Here is a 16,894-nt window from a genome sequence, read left to right as displayed (position 1 = left end):
GCAGAGTGGATTTTTATTTTTATTTTTTTCTTAGTTAGGCAGTGTGCTGAACACATTCCTCCTCTTGGCTGAAATTAAACCTTCTCCCCACCCTGAACAGCTCTCTCACTCATGGACTTCCACCACGCAAGGCATGAGAGACATGCAGAGCGCACCGTAGGTTGGCGCGGTGTTTCAATTAACTATTAAATGCTGTAGCCTGGTATACATCCTAATTAAGCTTGAAGAGCCTGCTTGCCCCCAGGTGAATAGGAAGCCTGCCCTAACAAGCACTAGGACACCAACCCCCAAATTACTCTGTATTAAAGGAAAAGCTTAATTTTAGCCTTATGAATCGAAACAGACGTAGCACCTTCTGCAGCCGGTGGATGCAGGTCATTGCTTTGCCAGCTGTTAGCAGACGGAGTTAAGAGCACCCCTTTTAGTGATAGTGCTGCTCTTGGAAATCACGTAGGGCACCAGCAGGCTGAGAAGAGCCATGCCCAAATCCCAGTGCTGCTTCAGGAAAGCAAGTGAGGAGCCACCTCGTTGAGTATGGGGGTTCTGGGCAAGGGAGGGAAGACCCCAAAACCTATGGGCTTGAGGAAGGGCTGATAAAATGGTGGAGATGGATTCCCTTGTCAAATGGTTAAAGGACCAGCCCGTGAAGGAGAACATTCCTTTATCTCCTGCCTTCCAGCTGGAGCTCCTGCCCAGTCCTGCCTGCCGCTTGCTTGGCAGAAGGTCATGAGGAAGCCCCAGGCACTCTCCAGGAGCAGGATTTTTGGAATAGTCCCCGTACCATCCTCCATACCAGCAACAGCTGCTCATCGCAGGCACGACGGGCATCTGGGGGCCCTGGCAGCAGAGCCCAGACTCCCCGATTGCCACCTTGGCTGGGAGGAGAGTCTGCAGGTGCCATGGAGATTTTTAAAGCCACTTGATTTTTATTTTTATTTTTAATTATTTTTTATTTTTGATGCATTCAGCTTGCATCTCTGACTTGCTGAAGGACTCACTGGCCTCAAGCACCAGTTGATTTACTGGCCAAGTCAAAAACATCCCGTGCAGCCAGGACTGCGCAAAGCCAAGAAGCCATGAGATGCCCCACAAGAAGACGTGGCCAAGTCTTTCAGCGTTGGCTAGCTTACAGCCATCCTTGTGCACAGCATGCTCTGCAGCTGGGGTCACCAAAGCTTGGAAGGCTGCTTTGGAAAAGGCATGTTGCCCTTGGTTTTATTGCATTTTTTGTTGCTTCATGATATTTCTATATGACTTGGAAAAAAAAGATCTTTGAGGAGCCAATTTGTGACTTCTAAAAGTATGTGTTGATCATTGGCAGATGATGGAGAAAAAACTTACTTGGGTACACTTGATGAACTCCTCTAATGGCAGGAATCCATAAGTTGGGTATTTTTGTGAAGGTATTGTCCAGATTTTGTTGGTAGCTTGAGCAAATAAGAAGTGAAGCCAGAATATCCAGGTGACGTTTCAGGGTTAAAATGTCTTGCAGGGTTGCATGGCGTGCTTGTAGGACATGGCTTCATTCTTACTTCCAAACCTGGCTTTCAGGTTTCAAAATCAGACAGGCTCCCCACGTCCTGGCATGAACCTGTCTGCTCAAAGTGGCTGGAAACATCGGATCTGGGTACAAAGTGTGGTACAAACACCTCAAATACTTCTTTATCTAGAGAGAGTGAACTTCTTGATGGCTGTTTCCTTGAAGCCGGCGCTCAAGGTTCCATTTGTGTCTGTTATTATTATTATTCCTATTTCTGCTTCTGATAGATTTGTTTAATTACCAACACCGTCAGTCAACGCCAAGAGTTACGAGGCAGTGTAAAACATTTCATCGTGCTGCTTATGCTCATGAACCTTTGGTGTGCTAACACATGTGGGAGAGAAAGAAAAAGCTGATTTAACAGCTGGTCTACTTGGCTGTGCAACAATGAGGTGGGATTTTAATGAAAATAATCACTTGAAAAGGGAAGGTGAATTAGTTTAAGGCAGGTACCCATAGCTCGCCCAGTTAGCTTGGGTCCGGTTTTGGGTGCAGACCATCACTTCTCCATCTGGTCAGGGAACGTGCTGATAAGCTTTACGTCATTGCAGTGGCACCAGGGTTTCTGTGGTGCGGAATAATTTGGGTGAGCTGGACTTATGAATTGTTTTGGAGGTATACCCGTCAGATCCTTTTTTTTTTTTTTCCTATCTGATTTTACTGCAACTTAATCAACCATGCCATCGTGTTACTGTCAGTCAGTGCCCTAGCTGATACGGAGAGAAATAGGAAAGGAGGCTGGGTATATTCCGTATGTCAGGCAAATAGAAAATGCTTAATATTTGATAAAATATATCGTTATCTATACTAATGTTTCATACACGATAAAAATAGCATCTAGTTCTTGATTGCTGTTGTGGAAGAAGTCAAATCCAAGTGGGAAGTAGAGTTGGTGGTGCTGCACTTGCCTTTATTTTTTTGTATTTTTTCAATGTAGATTGTTGCCCCCCACAGCTCAGAAGCACCCCTTAACTAACCTAGAAATTAACTGCATTTCTTAAGTGATGAATGCCCTAGCTCAAAGTGATTACTTCCAGTGGACAAAAAAAGATGACTTTATACAGTATAAAAGAAGTATTCAGTGTGACAGGAGCATGTCAGAGGGATAAATATTTTAACAAACCTTTTCTAAGGTTAAGTGAAACTTCGTCTGTGGTCTGGGAATTCGGCATATGTCACCCTAATTCATCTTCTGGGCAGCGATTCGGTACGTGTGCGTGGCCTTGGTTGTAATGGGAGTTATCCAGATTTCTCACACGCTTTTGCAGGGAGGTGGAGAAGTTGCTTCAAAGCGTTCCTGGCTGAGGACAAGCTGGTGTGGGGTCCCCTTCCCCTCCTCTGCCCCGCTCCATTAGAACAGCAGCAGGCCCTGGGCAGCAATGTGTCTCAGCCCAAGCCACTGCTACGAAATAATTGGCGTACGAGAAGTGACACGGGTCCGAAGGCTCCTTCTGCTGCCACTGTGAGCAGAGCGACGTGTTTCTGAGATGGAGGAAAACGTCAGTGCCTCTGAACAAAGCGGTGGTGTGGTGATTTGTGATGGTCTGAAAACAGTTGCGCCCCCAAGTCGCGGGAGAAGCTGTGGTGGCTGGCTTCAGCGTGTCCCCACGGCATCCTCGAAGGGATTGTAATTCAAAGTGGTGGTGGCTTTATTTTATTTTGAACAAAAACGAAGGGAGGAGAGTCCAAAGCAGCTTTTCTTTATAGCTTTAGTGACAAAACCCTTAATTTCCAACGGGTATTACCTTAATCCGATATTATAGTGAATATACTGAAATACGTATCTGGAGGGAGTGCCTTCATCCCATGGCTCTGGGCAGAAACACAGCAGCAAAATACCTTGGCTTATTGGCATCACCTGCAGAACGTCGTGCGTACGGCGACAGCCCTTGCAGTGCCTTGAAATGGCTTTTCAACAAGGTGAAAACCAAAAAAACCAATGTTGGCTCGTGAGGCAGCTCATCCATAACGTGCAGGATGGCCTCACCGGGCTGACAGCTCTGGGGACCTGGGTGAGGAAACTCTCTGCAGCTGCTTTTGTATAGAGAATGGTGTGACCTGCAGATGGAGGCTTTCGCCAGTGTCTTGAGCTTCGGAAAAACAAATATTCACTCAAAATAACATAAAAATAAATAAATAAATAAGCTTCCACTTCTTCCTGTTTTTACAGTTTGCTTGTTTCCTCAGTGTCATGGGTTTGTCTCCAGGACTGTGGATTATTAATCTTCAGAGGATCAGGACCTTCATAGAAGTATTTCCTGTACATGTTTATCTGTCTCTTTAACAAATTAGTATCTACTTGTGCTCCTCTGAATTTTCCTGCAAATAATAGGAAACTCTCCCTCGGTAATAAGGCCATTTTGCTAGAAAAATATCTCAATGAATCATTGCCAGGGGTTAAAGTACCTTTTGTATGACTTAGTCAATGGCATCCTTTAGGACATCTGCAAGTCGCCCCAAATTCCAGAGGTCACTGTCTTTGTGTTGGTTTTGGCAACGCGTTGTTTCAGCTACACTTCATCTCTTTGGTTGGGTGTACATCTGGAAATCTCCCGTCCAAGTGTCACCTGGACTGCTGCAGAAGGGGTGCTGCAGCATCTGGAGCTTGTTTCAAGGCAGCCATGGATTTCCACCGAATTTGCTAGCAGGAAGGTGTGCACAGGGCAGGTGGTAGTAGAGGAGTCCCCAGTTTGTGCATCCAGCCCTTGGGTTGACTTGTCGCATTGGGGTGGACGCCATCCTTTAAGCTGCCACGTGACTGACTGACTTACACTGGTGTGGAAACGGCCTTTGTGGTGGGCAGTGTGAGAAGCTTGCTGGTGTGGTCCTATAGACTGGTGGAGGCTGGTGCTGAGCATCCTGGCTGGGGTGGCTTGTCCCCTCTCAGCGGCTGAATCAGAGCTGGAAAGGTGTGGGGTCTTTTTTTTAGTTTTGTTTTGGGGTTGTTTTTTTTTTTGCGGGGTGGGCACGATGGTGTGTTTTGACAGGCAACTAGTGATTTCCCATCTCGGTGTGAGTTGCTTTCAGAAGTTCATACTTGGCTTGCCTTGGGGCAACGCGTACACATTTCTGTCCCAGTAGCACGTTGCAACACCGTCACTGTTTTCTCTGGGTATCAATTTCTAGCAGACAACGAGGCCTTGCAGGGCAGTCCCAGCACGTCCTGCTTCCCCAGCAGTCTTGTCTCACAGCCAAAACATCCCACTCGAGTGCTGGGCACGGAGCTGCTGCTTGCACGAGTGCATGGGGGCATTTGGAGACCTCGCTGCCACCACTTTGGCTTTAAAACACAAAAAGAGAAAAGGCTTTTAAAGCTCTGCGGCGGCTGATGTGCAGGCAAGCCAGATTTTGCTGTGTGTTTGCAATTTGGCCATGCACAGAGAGACGCAGAGGGTTACCTGCATCACCCCGTTAGTGCCGCAGATCCTGATGCAATTCCTTCCTGCCCTCTGTCCTGGCTGGTAAAGTGCACAAGGAGCTTGGCTGCTTCAAAGCACGGCTGCCCATCTTCAAACCAAGGCTCTTCCTTCCTAAAGTTTCTCCCACACTAATATCGTGGTGGGAGTGACACAAATAACAGTAAGTCCTGAGCAAGCGAGGCAGGTGCTCGTAATATAATTGGCTGAAAGTGCATGCAGGAACAGGAAAACCAGATTTTGGAAATGGTGTGTGTCAAAGGACAAGCTTGCACCTACCGAGGTGTCTGTCAGTTTTGTGTTCTTGGTAAAGTGGAATTAAAGCCATAGTTAAATCTGAGTTGGGGGGAGGGGGGGGAGTTAAAAAAAAAAACTCGTTTTGGAGTCAGATAAACACTTGCGGTTCCATTATCATCTGCTGCACACACGTCGAGTGTGGTCATAACACAGCTTGAGAAACTGAAAAACAAGTGAGAACTTGGAAGAAAAATCAGGGTATGTCAACTTCCTCCCTTCTAGGCATTAACTGCCTAATTTATTGGGGTATAGAGGGCTTTGCCCAAAGACGAAAGGTAAACGCTTTCTTCTCAGAGGTCCTCAGCAAGAAGGTGTCATTGCTTCTCTTTAGCATTCATGTTTTGGTTTGATGTTCTTAAACTTCTGGAGGTTCAGCATGCTTAAGTGCAGCCTCATGGCCTCTTGAGTGAACAGGCTCACTGGTACTTGGTGTTTCCAAAACGTGGTGTTTTAGCCAGTTGTGTGGAGCACAGGTCTTCTGGCATTCACCAGTAAGGCCAGCAGACGCAGATGGCAGCCCCAGGTGATAACTCTGCACCAGAAATCCTGATTGAACGAGATGAAAAGCTCCTTCACCGCGGTCTGTTAGAAGGCCCTGGGAGGCTTCGGTCATCTTCAGGTATGCCTGAGGACTCTGGCAGAAGTACCCAAAGCTTTCATTTAAAAGGAATCGGCACGAAAACATGAATATGCAGCATATTAAATAACGTGTCCTTATCCCAAGGTAATGGATTACCCTGGGGCGATCTCGCCCGATGAACCTTTCTGCCCTATGTGGACAAACTCCTTGCCGGTGCTATATTCTGCCGGCACTCCAGCCCGCCGTATCTGACAGCACTGAAAATAGCTGTCCATTAAATGGAGTGCAGGAAGTACCGAGCTGTTAAATGGGACCCACACGGTGGCTGTGCCGAGGAGGGCGGGCACGCAACCGGCTGCAGCTTGAGGAAACGTTTGTTTGCTTGTTTTTTTTCAGCCCGTTCTACTTTGCGAGGGAAGCGCAGGCAGAAATGTAAACAGGAAAGCCAATTGCAGTGAGAACAAAGTAGGAGATGCACTCACTTGGCTGCAGGAAAGCAAAGGTACTGGTGAGAAAGCTCTGGCTGCTGCAGGACCTCCATCAGAAAGCTTACGGACAGTTAATGCTGGATGTGGCAATCCTGAATTAACAGTAAAATAGTTCCAATGCTACTAAAAATCAAGGCGGCACGGTAAGCTTCACACATCTTCCTTTAAGTGTATAAACCAGCAGCTAGCTCCCAGAGGCACTGGAAACAGCTGGCTGAAAGGAGGTGCAGTTGACGACAGCTCAAGTATATTATTTTGGGGCTGGTTAACATGATTTTATGGAAGTTTTCAGTGGATTTAGGAATGTGGGTGTATAAAGGTTATCATATGGCACTTGCCTCTAGGCCTGCTGAATCTTGCTACAAAAGATAGTGCCAGCCCTCAGGAGGAGCACCAAGAGTGGTTTGAAATCTAAAAAAGTACAGAGGAAATAGGAGAAAACAAGAAACTGGGTGTGCATCGTCTGTTGGTGTCTTCCAATCTGGGGTACACATCTTTAGTCTGGGAAGGTTCTGATTTAGGAACAACCAGCCAAGTCAAGCTCTTCAGCCTGTGTTATGAATGACCGGTCTTCCTCGGTGTTTTCTTGAGTGGGTTCATACATCTGACCCCTGGCAGCAGTGATTGATCTTGGCTTGTACAGGTGATGAGCTCTTCAGATGGATGACTTGCAAGAAGCCATTAGCTTGGCTGTTGAGCTCTGCTGGCCGGCCAGCCTGTGAGATATCAATCCTGGTGCAAGAAGAGTGTGAATTCAGATGCAAACCATGTACGGGCAGGACATGAAAAGGGTGTCTCCTTTGAACCAAGTGCTTAAGTGCAAAAAAAGGAAGGAGGAAGGTCTTGGTTTTTACCAGCAGTTTTCAAGACAATGAAAATTCGCATCTTGCCCTGTGATGCCAGAGTCTACGCTGCACGAGAGCAAAGTACAGGTTTAGATTCCCTGCCGTGGGTTACAGCTGTTTGACCAGGTACCAATTAGGAGCTACAGAGGAGCAGTTTAATTAGGAAATAAGCACACGAGGCTTTTTCAGCGCAGAGGAGCTGGGCATGTCTCATTTGTGTAACCTCTCTTATGGTTGGGGATGTTTGTTTGGAGGCAGGTAAGGCACTCGGCAGCCTGCCTTTGGTCTGTCTGCAGGAAAATTAAATCCACCTGGCCTCCACCCAGCACCTTCCTGCACGCTGGGAAGTACCCAGCTATGCTGGGATCAGTGTTTGTTGTTGTCCATATGCACAAAGGTCTGTGCATCTGTAAGAATGACGTGCCTGGCCCAGGCTAAGCTTTCAGAACACCCAGAAAAAAAAAAGACTTGCTGTTACAAGTTGTTAATCAAGCGGGCCTTTTTCAACCGATGTACAAAGGGTCGCCTTGGTTTGCACAGTTTGACATAGAAATGCTGCCTCTAAGTTGCCGTGCTCATTTAGCACCTCCGTATTTTATAAACGGGCAATGTCTTTGCTGGGACCTGGGATTGCACTGATGTGCGTGCAGTGGTCTGGTGCTGAAGGGATACCTGCAGTCAGAGCGGTCCTCCAGCTGAAATGCTGCAGTTGTTCTCTTTTCTTAATTTTACTGCAGTGCTTGGGGTGTGTTAGTGTTAGGAAAGCATCATGCTTCGTGATGCTTAACATCCAGGTGAGCTCTGTGTTGACGAATGCATACACAGGGTTGAGCCGTGCTGTGGCCAGAGATGCTCCGAGATGGGTGTTCACAGACCATCCATCCCCAGCAGGTTCCTTACTGTAATCTGAAACAGTCAGTGAGACCTAATTGTTTAACATACACGTGGGATTTGCCATAGTGCATCTGAAAGAAGCACTGTTCAGCTGTACTTGTGGTACCGTGCTCCTGCCTGGGGGAGAAGAGGGACAGCGTGGTGACGGTAGGGAGGAAAGAGCATTTCAGTGCCCCTTTGAGTGCACATTTGGATGCAACCCATCTAAAACATCTGAAAACGTCATAAAACATCTGAAGTCATACCTACGAATCAGCTTTTTTGCGCTTTCTCCTCTCTCTGCCATATACTTTTGTTCCCTCATCTCTCCCAGCGTGACTTGGACGAAGGCTGGATTTAAGACAACTTTGTGGGCAGGAAGCGTGGTGTGAATGACCTTAGCTCTGTCTCAAGCACTAGGCAAAAAAGCTACACGGAATAAGTTTATAAAGTCTTCTGGGTTTGTTGTTTTGTTTTTAAGTGAAGGAAAAAATATGGGGAAAAGCAACATCCTTCGCCTCTCACAAGGAGCAACTTCTTGCTGGGTTCATGAGCTGCTGGGCTCGGTCCTGTGCTGTGCTGCTGAAGTTTAGCCCATTAAGACGACTGACACAAATGGGGCAAGGGGATTTCCTTGTCCAAATCCCAGTTTCTCCAGCAGCTGCGGTGAGAAGGAGCTCCTCTTGCTCTGACCACAGTCCCGGCTCTTTGAACCGTGCTCGCAGTTGGCCGGTCGGCAGCAGGAAGCAACTCCACCGCCTCGTTGGCTCTCCGGTTGCAATGTTTGCCTTAGTTTGCTAATAGCAGAAGCCTGCAGCGGCGCGCATCCCGCTCAAAACTGGGGAAAATGTGCCTATATCGGAGCAGTCGCTCACCGGGCCAAGCCAGGAAATGCAGAAAGGCGTTAGAGGGTTTTTCACCGTAGCACCGATAGGCAAGCTAAGGTGGTCTTGGAGATGGTGGAATTCAAGGGGGAAAAAAAAGAGAGAAAAAGAAATCTGAAAAAAAAAAAAGGCACAGCAGCATTGCCAGACTTGGAGGCTTGGAGCTGAGGTTTGTTAGCTTAGCCTCAAGTTTAAAGAAGACTTGCAAAAGCAAGAAGCCAGCCAGTGATTCAGTTGATGCTTGCAAATATCCTGTGACTTGATGCCGGCTTCCTTTCGGAGAAACCCCTTGGGAACGGAGCTCGAAGCGAACTAAATTAGGTACTTCTTGACTGATGCGCTCGCTTCTCTGTGCAGATGGAAAGCCAGGGCACAACTTCAGTTGCATCCGCATGGGTCGAGCATGCCATGGCATTTATAGCAGGGAGCTTTCCACATCTTATATTTTCACAGCATTTTGCCCTTCTTGGTGATGCCTGGCACGCCAGTAAATAGGTGACTTTGCAGGAAATAGCCACGTTGTGGCTTGACACCATGCTGCACTTGGAGTTTTTAAGAGGAGCGGCGGACCTCTAGAAAAGCAGCAGGAGGGCAACGAAATGGGCAGGCACTGGGGAGATGTCAGTGCTTAAGCTGCTGTTTCAGAAACGTGATTACAACATGGTTTATTCAAAGATAGTTTTGTCTTACACTGGGAGGCTAATTTCATCTTCCCTCGTCCCTCGAGAGAAAAAAGCTTTAGAAACTGGACTTGCAGCAAAACAGGCAAGGCATCTTTGTTAATTTTTTTTTTTTCTGGCTGACTTGCTTTAGGCTTGTGTGCTGACTTCTCGCTGGAGGCAGCTGAGGACAGAGCTGATGTTTGCTGTATTGAGCACCGAAGGGTAAAAGCAGTGCTGCTGCTGAGCCAGGAGAGGAAAGCAGTGAGTTGGGCTCACAGGATGCTGTAGTGAAGAACTGAGCAAACGCTTCTGCCCTGGCTCCTCTGAATGTCCCAGGCATTTTCGCTTTACAGTCTGTTGTCTGCACAGTGAAGCTGGGCTCAAGCCTCTGTGGCCTTGAGGTCAGTATTGCGGTGGTCCAAGTGTGAAGTTCTCAAGAATGTGCACAGTTCTTGGTTATGTCCCTAAAATCCAGGGCACGGCTTTCCCAAAGGATGCTTTCAGGTAGCATCACCGTGGCCACTATTCTCCATCCCAGGAAAAAGTGGTGTTTGCTGAAACCTGAGGTTAAAACGGCTTGGATTTGGGGAAAGCTGAGCCTAGAAATACTTAAATTAGCTTTCTTTCCCCAGCTCCTCTCACCATCAGCGTAGATTAGTTCAGAATTCAGGCAAGTATTTTTAGAATCTGGCTTTAGAGCCCCAATGTCACAATTTTCATTCTTGCCGCTTGCACTGAGGCACTTCTTGAGCAATGTTTTTCGCCTTAAAATCATGGGGAGGACTTGAGGACAGCGCTCGGGGGGGCGCCGGGTGAGCTCCCCATGAGCCACGATGGGTCTTCTCCCAGCCCCTTGGTCTGAGCACATCGGTGTTTTGGGAATAAAGGATGGCCAGGGGGAGCAGGGAGGGGACGCCCACGCTCAACTTTGGACCTGTTTGCCGGTCTGGAGGCGTGGGTGGCGTGCCCCGGGGTCCGGCACAACTTGCGACAGTCCCGGCAGCGCCTTTGCTCCGCGAGCTGCTGTTATTAGTTTATGGCAGCTGTATGGCCCTCGTTTGATTTTTATTATTTCTCGAAGCCTGTCGCCGGGGCGGGGAAGCAGGGATCTTTGGTCGGTCAGTGCGCCCGTGAGCGGAGAGGAGAGGAGCGGGGAGGATGTTGCGAATGAGTAATGGTACAGCAGGGCTCTAACGTGCAGGATAGCTGGGGGATGAGTCACCCGGCACAATGCAGCACATCCGTCGAGGAGGCTGAATCACGCACGGGGGGAAGCCGCCTGTCAGCCACCAGCTGGGCTGGGGTCAGCCCGAGGCGCGGCGGAGGCAAGGATGGTGACACGGAGCGACCCGGGGGCGCAATGTAGAGGAAATGGCATCCCCCGGCAGGTACGTGCGTTCTCTCGCGGCACCTTACTGTGTTTTTCTATTTTTTCCCCCCCATCTTCCTCCATAGCCCTTCTGAATCTTCCCTCAGCCAGCGGGTGATTTACCGGCGGATGCGTGCAGCTTATCCATGCGGGCTTTCTTCGCTGGTTCCATGCCGTTACTGCAGGAGTATCGAGTTCATGCCTGCCCTTTCTTAATTATCCAGAGGGAAATATCGAGGGTGCTGCAGGAGAAGCCCCTTGCCTCACTTGCTGCCCTTCTCCATCGGGGTGGAGGGGTTAAAGAGAGCTGTAATGCAGACTGGGTGTGCATGTTGGTTTTGATTCAGTTGATCTCTTTTTTTAAAATGTATTTAGATGGCAAAAGGTAAAAATGTTTTGATTTAAAGCTCATGTTCTTTTTGCACCCACCCCCCAACCCCTGCCTTTTGTGCAGTAGATCCAACTCGAATTACAGAAAGCTTTTTTTGTTAGTTTGTTTTTACATTTGCACAATAACATCATCCGTCAGCCTTCCTAGCTGTGCGGGGGGAGAAGCAGAGCTCCTTCCTTCACCCATCAAAATTGGAGGAGGGCGGGGGGAAAATCCAAATCGTATAGGGAGAGCAAGGGTCCTTTTTTCTCTCCAAGGCTGTTTTTTTCTCTTCCTTGTGTATACTTAATGAACACTTTCCGTGTTCTGGAGTATCAACGTGTGTCATTACCACAGCTCACACCGTGATACAGCGGCGCTGGCAGTGGTTTGTCTGTGACACGCGGCAGTGCAGGGAGGAATGGGATGCTGTGCTGGGTGTCTCCACTGCCTTCAGGCTGTGGGGTGATGGGAAGGGGGTTGTGTGGAGGTGGCGTCGTCTTGTGCATCTGCCACACAGATTTGCCCATGGCACTCCTCTCTGGTTTTTGGCGAGCGGTGTCCAATCTCTAGGCTCAGTTTACAGAATAAGGAGGGAAAGAAAACTTAGAAAAGCATAATACAGTTGCTTTGCTTGTTACTTTGATGTCTTATTTGTACTAAATATCATTCGTTAGCTTATGTATGATAGCTGTAACAGTGTTTATGATCAGTGTATGTTAGAAAAAGTTGATAGAACTTGGTTGTGGCTTTAAAAAAAAAAGGGGGGGGGGAAAATCAATTCAGGATGCAGATCTCATGCAACTACCTGGCTGGTTGGCCAGGCTTTTATGCGCTTTTTGCTTATCTTGCATGTGATATAAAACAAATACCATCTGTCATGCAATAACAACTTCCTTTCTCATTACAGTAAATGATAATGCTAATTAGCTTTCCTTGAAATCTGTTAATATTTTGTATCCTTGCATGAAACTACTGGGACTTGCGTGTGCAACTTTGCCCATGCTGCATGCCTATCCAGTGTGCCACAGGGTAAATCATTCAGATGAATTACCTTAATAAAATGATTTTTCTTGCTTTGCCCTTCCTTACAACTTTCCAAGACGTACTGCCATGTGCAGCAGTGGCGACTTATTGCAGGATCGATCCATTGAATGATTTTGAAGGGAAGTCAAAACTGCAAAACTGAAGGTCATTCAATAATCCATTGAGAAGGAGAGTTGTGGGGGCTTGGATGAGGTTTCCTCCAGCTCAGGAGTGCTCATCATTCATTTAAAAGTTTTGTCAGCAAGACAAAAGCCTCCCTGTGGGTTTTTTGGGGCCCTTTGGGAGGTGTGGAGCAAGGGCCAGGTCTTGGCTTGCAGGCGAAGGCTTCCCGGACCCCGCTTTGCAGCCCCATCAGCACTGGAAACGTGAGCAGCCCCGCAAGCAGGACAGGGCTGTTTCTCATAAGCTAAATAAAACCCCACTTCAGTGCTGAACAAAGGTTGTGCTGAAAGGCCTCCTTTGTTGGCCGCTGCCTGGTGGCTGGAGGGAGGTGCGGAGGTGGGTGGCTGGGCTCTTGCAGGTGTCTTGGTTTTCGAGAAGTCCTTTTCCCCCTGAAAACAAACAAACAAACAAAACTGCTGTTAGTCTTTGCTACAAAGGCTTTTATGAGCGGGTTTTAACCGAGCTGCAGGGCTGGAAGCAAACCTCGGGGTGCAGCCGGGACGTGGCCAGTCTTTATCCTGTTTTGGGGGCCACTGGAGACCCAGAAAGGCAGCTGTTATTATTATTATTATTATTATTATCCCGAAACGGCGGATCGGCATAAGAGCTGAGCACGCTGGGTTCAGCAGCTCCATTGTAGGTGTGAGGGTGCTGCAAGAGAAAACTCTTTTTTGGTTTCAGAGTGATGCTGAATGCCACTACGAAATGCCAGGGAAGTTTTCTCATTTTATTTAGGGAGGGAAAAGTCCTGAAACGGGGCTTGTGAGGTTAATCTTGCTGTAAGGTGAAGTGCCACGGGACACGCGTGCTGCAGGACTGGGCAGGCAGTGCCGGAGCAAGGCGTGTTGAGATCGGTTTGAACCGCCTTGTATTTACTTTGAGGTGGAAAACAAAATTTCCCAGAGCGTCTTCTTATCCTGGTAGCACCGGCTGTGAAAGTTGGGAAACAATGGAGGTTGTAAGCTTGTTGTACCAGAGATTGGTTCTGCGGTGGTTCTGCATTCTCGGTGTGGTGTAGTGATGAGCACAAGGATGACTTTCTGGGTACAAACCAGAAAGTTTCTGGTTCCCTGCTTCCTCTCCTCGCCCTCTTGTCAATCCTGCCCTGGTGAGATGGGTAACAGCGCATTGAAACTGGGGAGGTTTTCCATGGGTTTTGTACAGGTTCCATTTTAATGTTGGGTTTCACCAAAGTGGCACAGATGGCTTTTTTTTTTTTTACTTGCTGGTATTGTAATGAAAAAGTGATTTCCTGCTGGAAACCTAAATGATACTGAAATATCAAAGCTTTTTTTGCTGTGGCTCCGTGCACTCAGAATGCTCTTCCTTCTAACAAAGTGATACGTTGTGGTTTCGAAGAGGAAAATGCTGCAGATATTTCACCCTTGCTAGAAGGTTCAAGAACCGAGTAAGCATTAGATCAAGAAAATGGGACTGCAAGAATGGTAGTTGTCAGAGTTTCTGTAGATAGGTTGTGCCCCAGTGACTGCAGAGCTAAATTTGCATGTATCTGAATAGTTCAAACTGTGCTTAAACGCCCGCTGTCTGTGGTTGAGCTTTATAACCTAACCTCTGGCTGCATTAGTAGCCTCTTGCCATCCTTTTTGCTGTTCCCTGGGGGAATGCGGAAACATTAAAGACAAGAATCTGCGTTTTTGAAACCCGTTAAATGCTCGTTTGATGGATGAGAGGGCAGCCTGGTGATGTCCAGCAGTAGGTGCCTACCAGACCTCTGCGTGGAAGGTGGAGATGTTCACAGCTGGTGGTGACGACGTGCAGGGGTGGCGGGGACTGTGACGGTGGTTGTGCGACCGCCTGATCTACTGCAGCAACCTGGGTGGAAGCTAGGAGTGAAGACAGTGAGGAACAAGTTTCGGATTGGATCTTCGTGGAGCAATTACCTTTCTGTCTGAGACCTGAATTTTCCTGGCTTTGCAAGCTGGAAAGTCAAGATGGGAAGAAAATAATGAAGGAACTTCTGGCAGTGTTAGCGAGGAAGACTGTAAGCTTATGTTCTTGTCAACTAGCCTTGCTAGCAAAGAGCTGCTACCTCTTAAGTATATATATATAATGTATTGAATTACAGAAGGTGTTCAGGAAGTGTTTTAGAAGTTAAGGGCTTCTAGGAGAAAAATAGGCCCAGACACTTTATTCCCCCGTCCTCAAATCTGAAGGGTGCCATTTCCATCCTCCAGCTAAACGAAAAATGGAAGCCTTGTCTGACAAAGGAATTACAAAGCTCAGGAAAGTGCTTGTATCCCCCGTGAATGGAGCCGGTCTCTTAGACGCACAAATGCTTTGTAAAAGTTAGGTAACACAGCTGTGATTCAGTTATCACAAAAATAATCATTCAGTCACTCTGTGTTTAGGAAAATTCTCAATATCGTTCAGAACAGGAATTACAAACACACACTTTTTTTTTTTAATATATTTTTATATGTACGTATGCACACCCACGAGCTATAATTTTTAAAGGGTTCTCTTTCCCTTCCAATAAAAGCAGCACGTGGCTTGCTGCACTACCTCTCCTCCCCGGGTTCATTATGGTTTTTGTTCTGGGTGGGGCTGGCCAACAACCTGAGACAGCCCCAGCAGCAGCTGGCCGGCTGCCATGCAGCTGGGTGATCCCTGCGGATGCTTTCCTCTGCAGCTTTTAATGCTGCTGAAGACGAATCTGTAGGGTTAAGATAGCAAAGGACTCCATTTAAGAGTGTAATTAAGAATAGTTTGCATGAAAGGCGTAGTATGCGGGCCGTAAACCTGACAATTAGAGCGGTCTTAAAGTTTTAGAAGCCCATAAAACGAGGGGAACTAAGGCTACTGCTGGATTTTTGGCTATTTTGTTTTTTAACTACGTGGAAGATGTGCGTAATCTAATCCGCGGGGCAGTCAGTATCTTGTTAATAGAAACAAACCAAATGTTTTCACCTACCTCGTTACCATTCCTCCTGGAATAGCCGAATTGCCCAGCTGCCACCATAAAAGTGAAGGGGGCTGGCTTCAGCGTGGCTGTTTCGCTTCGTGGCACTCTGAACCAGCGAGATGCCCGTGGGATCTGCAGATTGCTCTTGAGCTCGGCGGGGTGTGATGGCTTGCGAGTAGCCAGAGCCTTGGTGCATTCATGTAAAGCTAAATCCCAGCAAAAATAAACAGCTTTCATGTGAAGGAAGCAAGGTCTGTGTATGGACCTGAGGTATTTGAGGACCTCCCAGGCATTTATCAATGCTGGCATGAGGAGAAGGAGCACTGCCTATCCTAGGCTTATGGGTAGAAACTGCAGACACAATTTTGGCTTTAATGAAGCCTGGAAAATTCACCGTGCAGCTTGTAAGGCCTCATACAGTGACTACACTAAGCCATCAATCCCTAATAAGCCTTAACCTTCTGGGTTTTGGTGCTTTTGTGCTTGTTTTTCTTTTTTTTTTTTTACTTTCCTAAGTCCCTTGGCATCAGCTGAGTGTTGGGAAACACACATCTGTGGCTGGAGCCTGGTAGGAGCGGGTCTGGGCTCCCGGGGCAGCACAGCGTCACTCATGACTTTTGATCCCGTAGGAAAGTGTGCCAAGGGATTATGTGAATGGAGCCAGAGCCGCTGCACTCCGCTTACCTTGCCAAAGGTGAACCCTTCTGCAGGACAAGGTCCTTTTCTAATAGGGGAGCAGAGGTCTTCTCGCCATGGTGGGGGATGGAAGCTAGCTTCCCTTGCTCGATGTATTTAAGGAGGAAGCTCTTCAAAATGGGAGGACTTCAGGTTATATGGTATTTTGGATGGGTGGGAGTGAGGGACGGTGAGCAATTAGGAACAGAGTAAAATTAAAATATTCCTTCCATGTCAAAATCTGGTTTCTTCAAGTTCATCCCCTACCACGTATTCTTGGAAAGCCAGCAAATTATTCTGTACCGTCAATACATCCTCTTCCCATTAAAGCAAATTACTCAATTGCTCTGTTTGGGTCCAAAAAATTGCCGTCCCAGCTTGTTTCCCCCGGCCCTCTGTTATCACAAGAGCGTCTTGGCTGTAGGCAAACCGTGGCCCAAAACATGGCCATCTTCCCACAAGCCTGATCAGGGTGCAGGAGGTGTCCCCAGCTGAGGATGTCAGGGACAGCCCAACCACGCTGGCTTCTAAAAAAATGCCTCTCAAAAGTATAACTGTCAGTTTGAGTTTTCAAGCAGTTTTCAAGCCCGGAAGGCAAAGCAGCAGTTTGGATAGATGACTTCTGCAGGAGGATGGGGAGGAAGGTTGTATCTAGTGCCTCCGACCTCCGAAAAGAGGTTGAAATATAATGGGAATTCTCCAGAAGTGAAAGGAGTTACCGTAAAAACAGGGCCAAAGAGGAGCCTTGGAGAACAGGAGATGG

The 16,894-nt window shown here is 47.7% G+C and overlaps 1 protein-coding gene across 3 annotated transcripts in view; it reads left to right on the top strand.

The window, feature by feature from the left end:
• Positions 1–16,894, top strand: part of SPRED2 (sprouty related EVH1 domain containing 2) — a 59,666-nt gene that overhangs the window by 14,669 nt on the left and 28,103 nt on the right. The window contains exon 1 of one of the 3 annotated variants that reach the window (XM_035321070.1): positions 9,444–10,973. The exons of the other annotated variants lie outside the window; for them this stretch is intronic. Coding sequence (XP_035176961.1) covers positions 10,957–10,973 — 17 coding nt within the window. The 5' untranslated portion in view covers positions 9,444–10,956. Of the gene's footprint in view, positions 1–9,443; positions 10,974–16,894 lie in introns of those variants that run through there. 3 annotated transcript variants of the gene reach the window in all.

The sequence above is a fragment of the Oxyura jamaicensis genome, chromosome 3 (assembly GCF_011077185.1).
Source record: "Oxyura jamaicensis isolate SHBP4307 breed ruddy duck chromosome 3, BPBGC_Ojam_1.0, whole genome shotgun sequence".
Taxonomy (NCBI): Eukaryota; Metazoa; Chordata; class Aves; order Anseriformes; family Anatidae; genus Oxyura; species Oxyura jamaicensis.
Note: the sequence above shows the minus strand (reverse complement) of the source record. Positions and strands in the feature narration are given on the sequence as shown.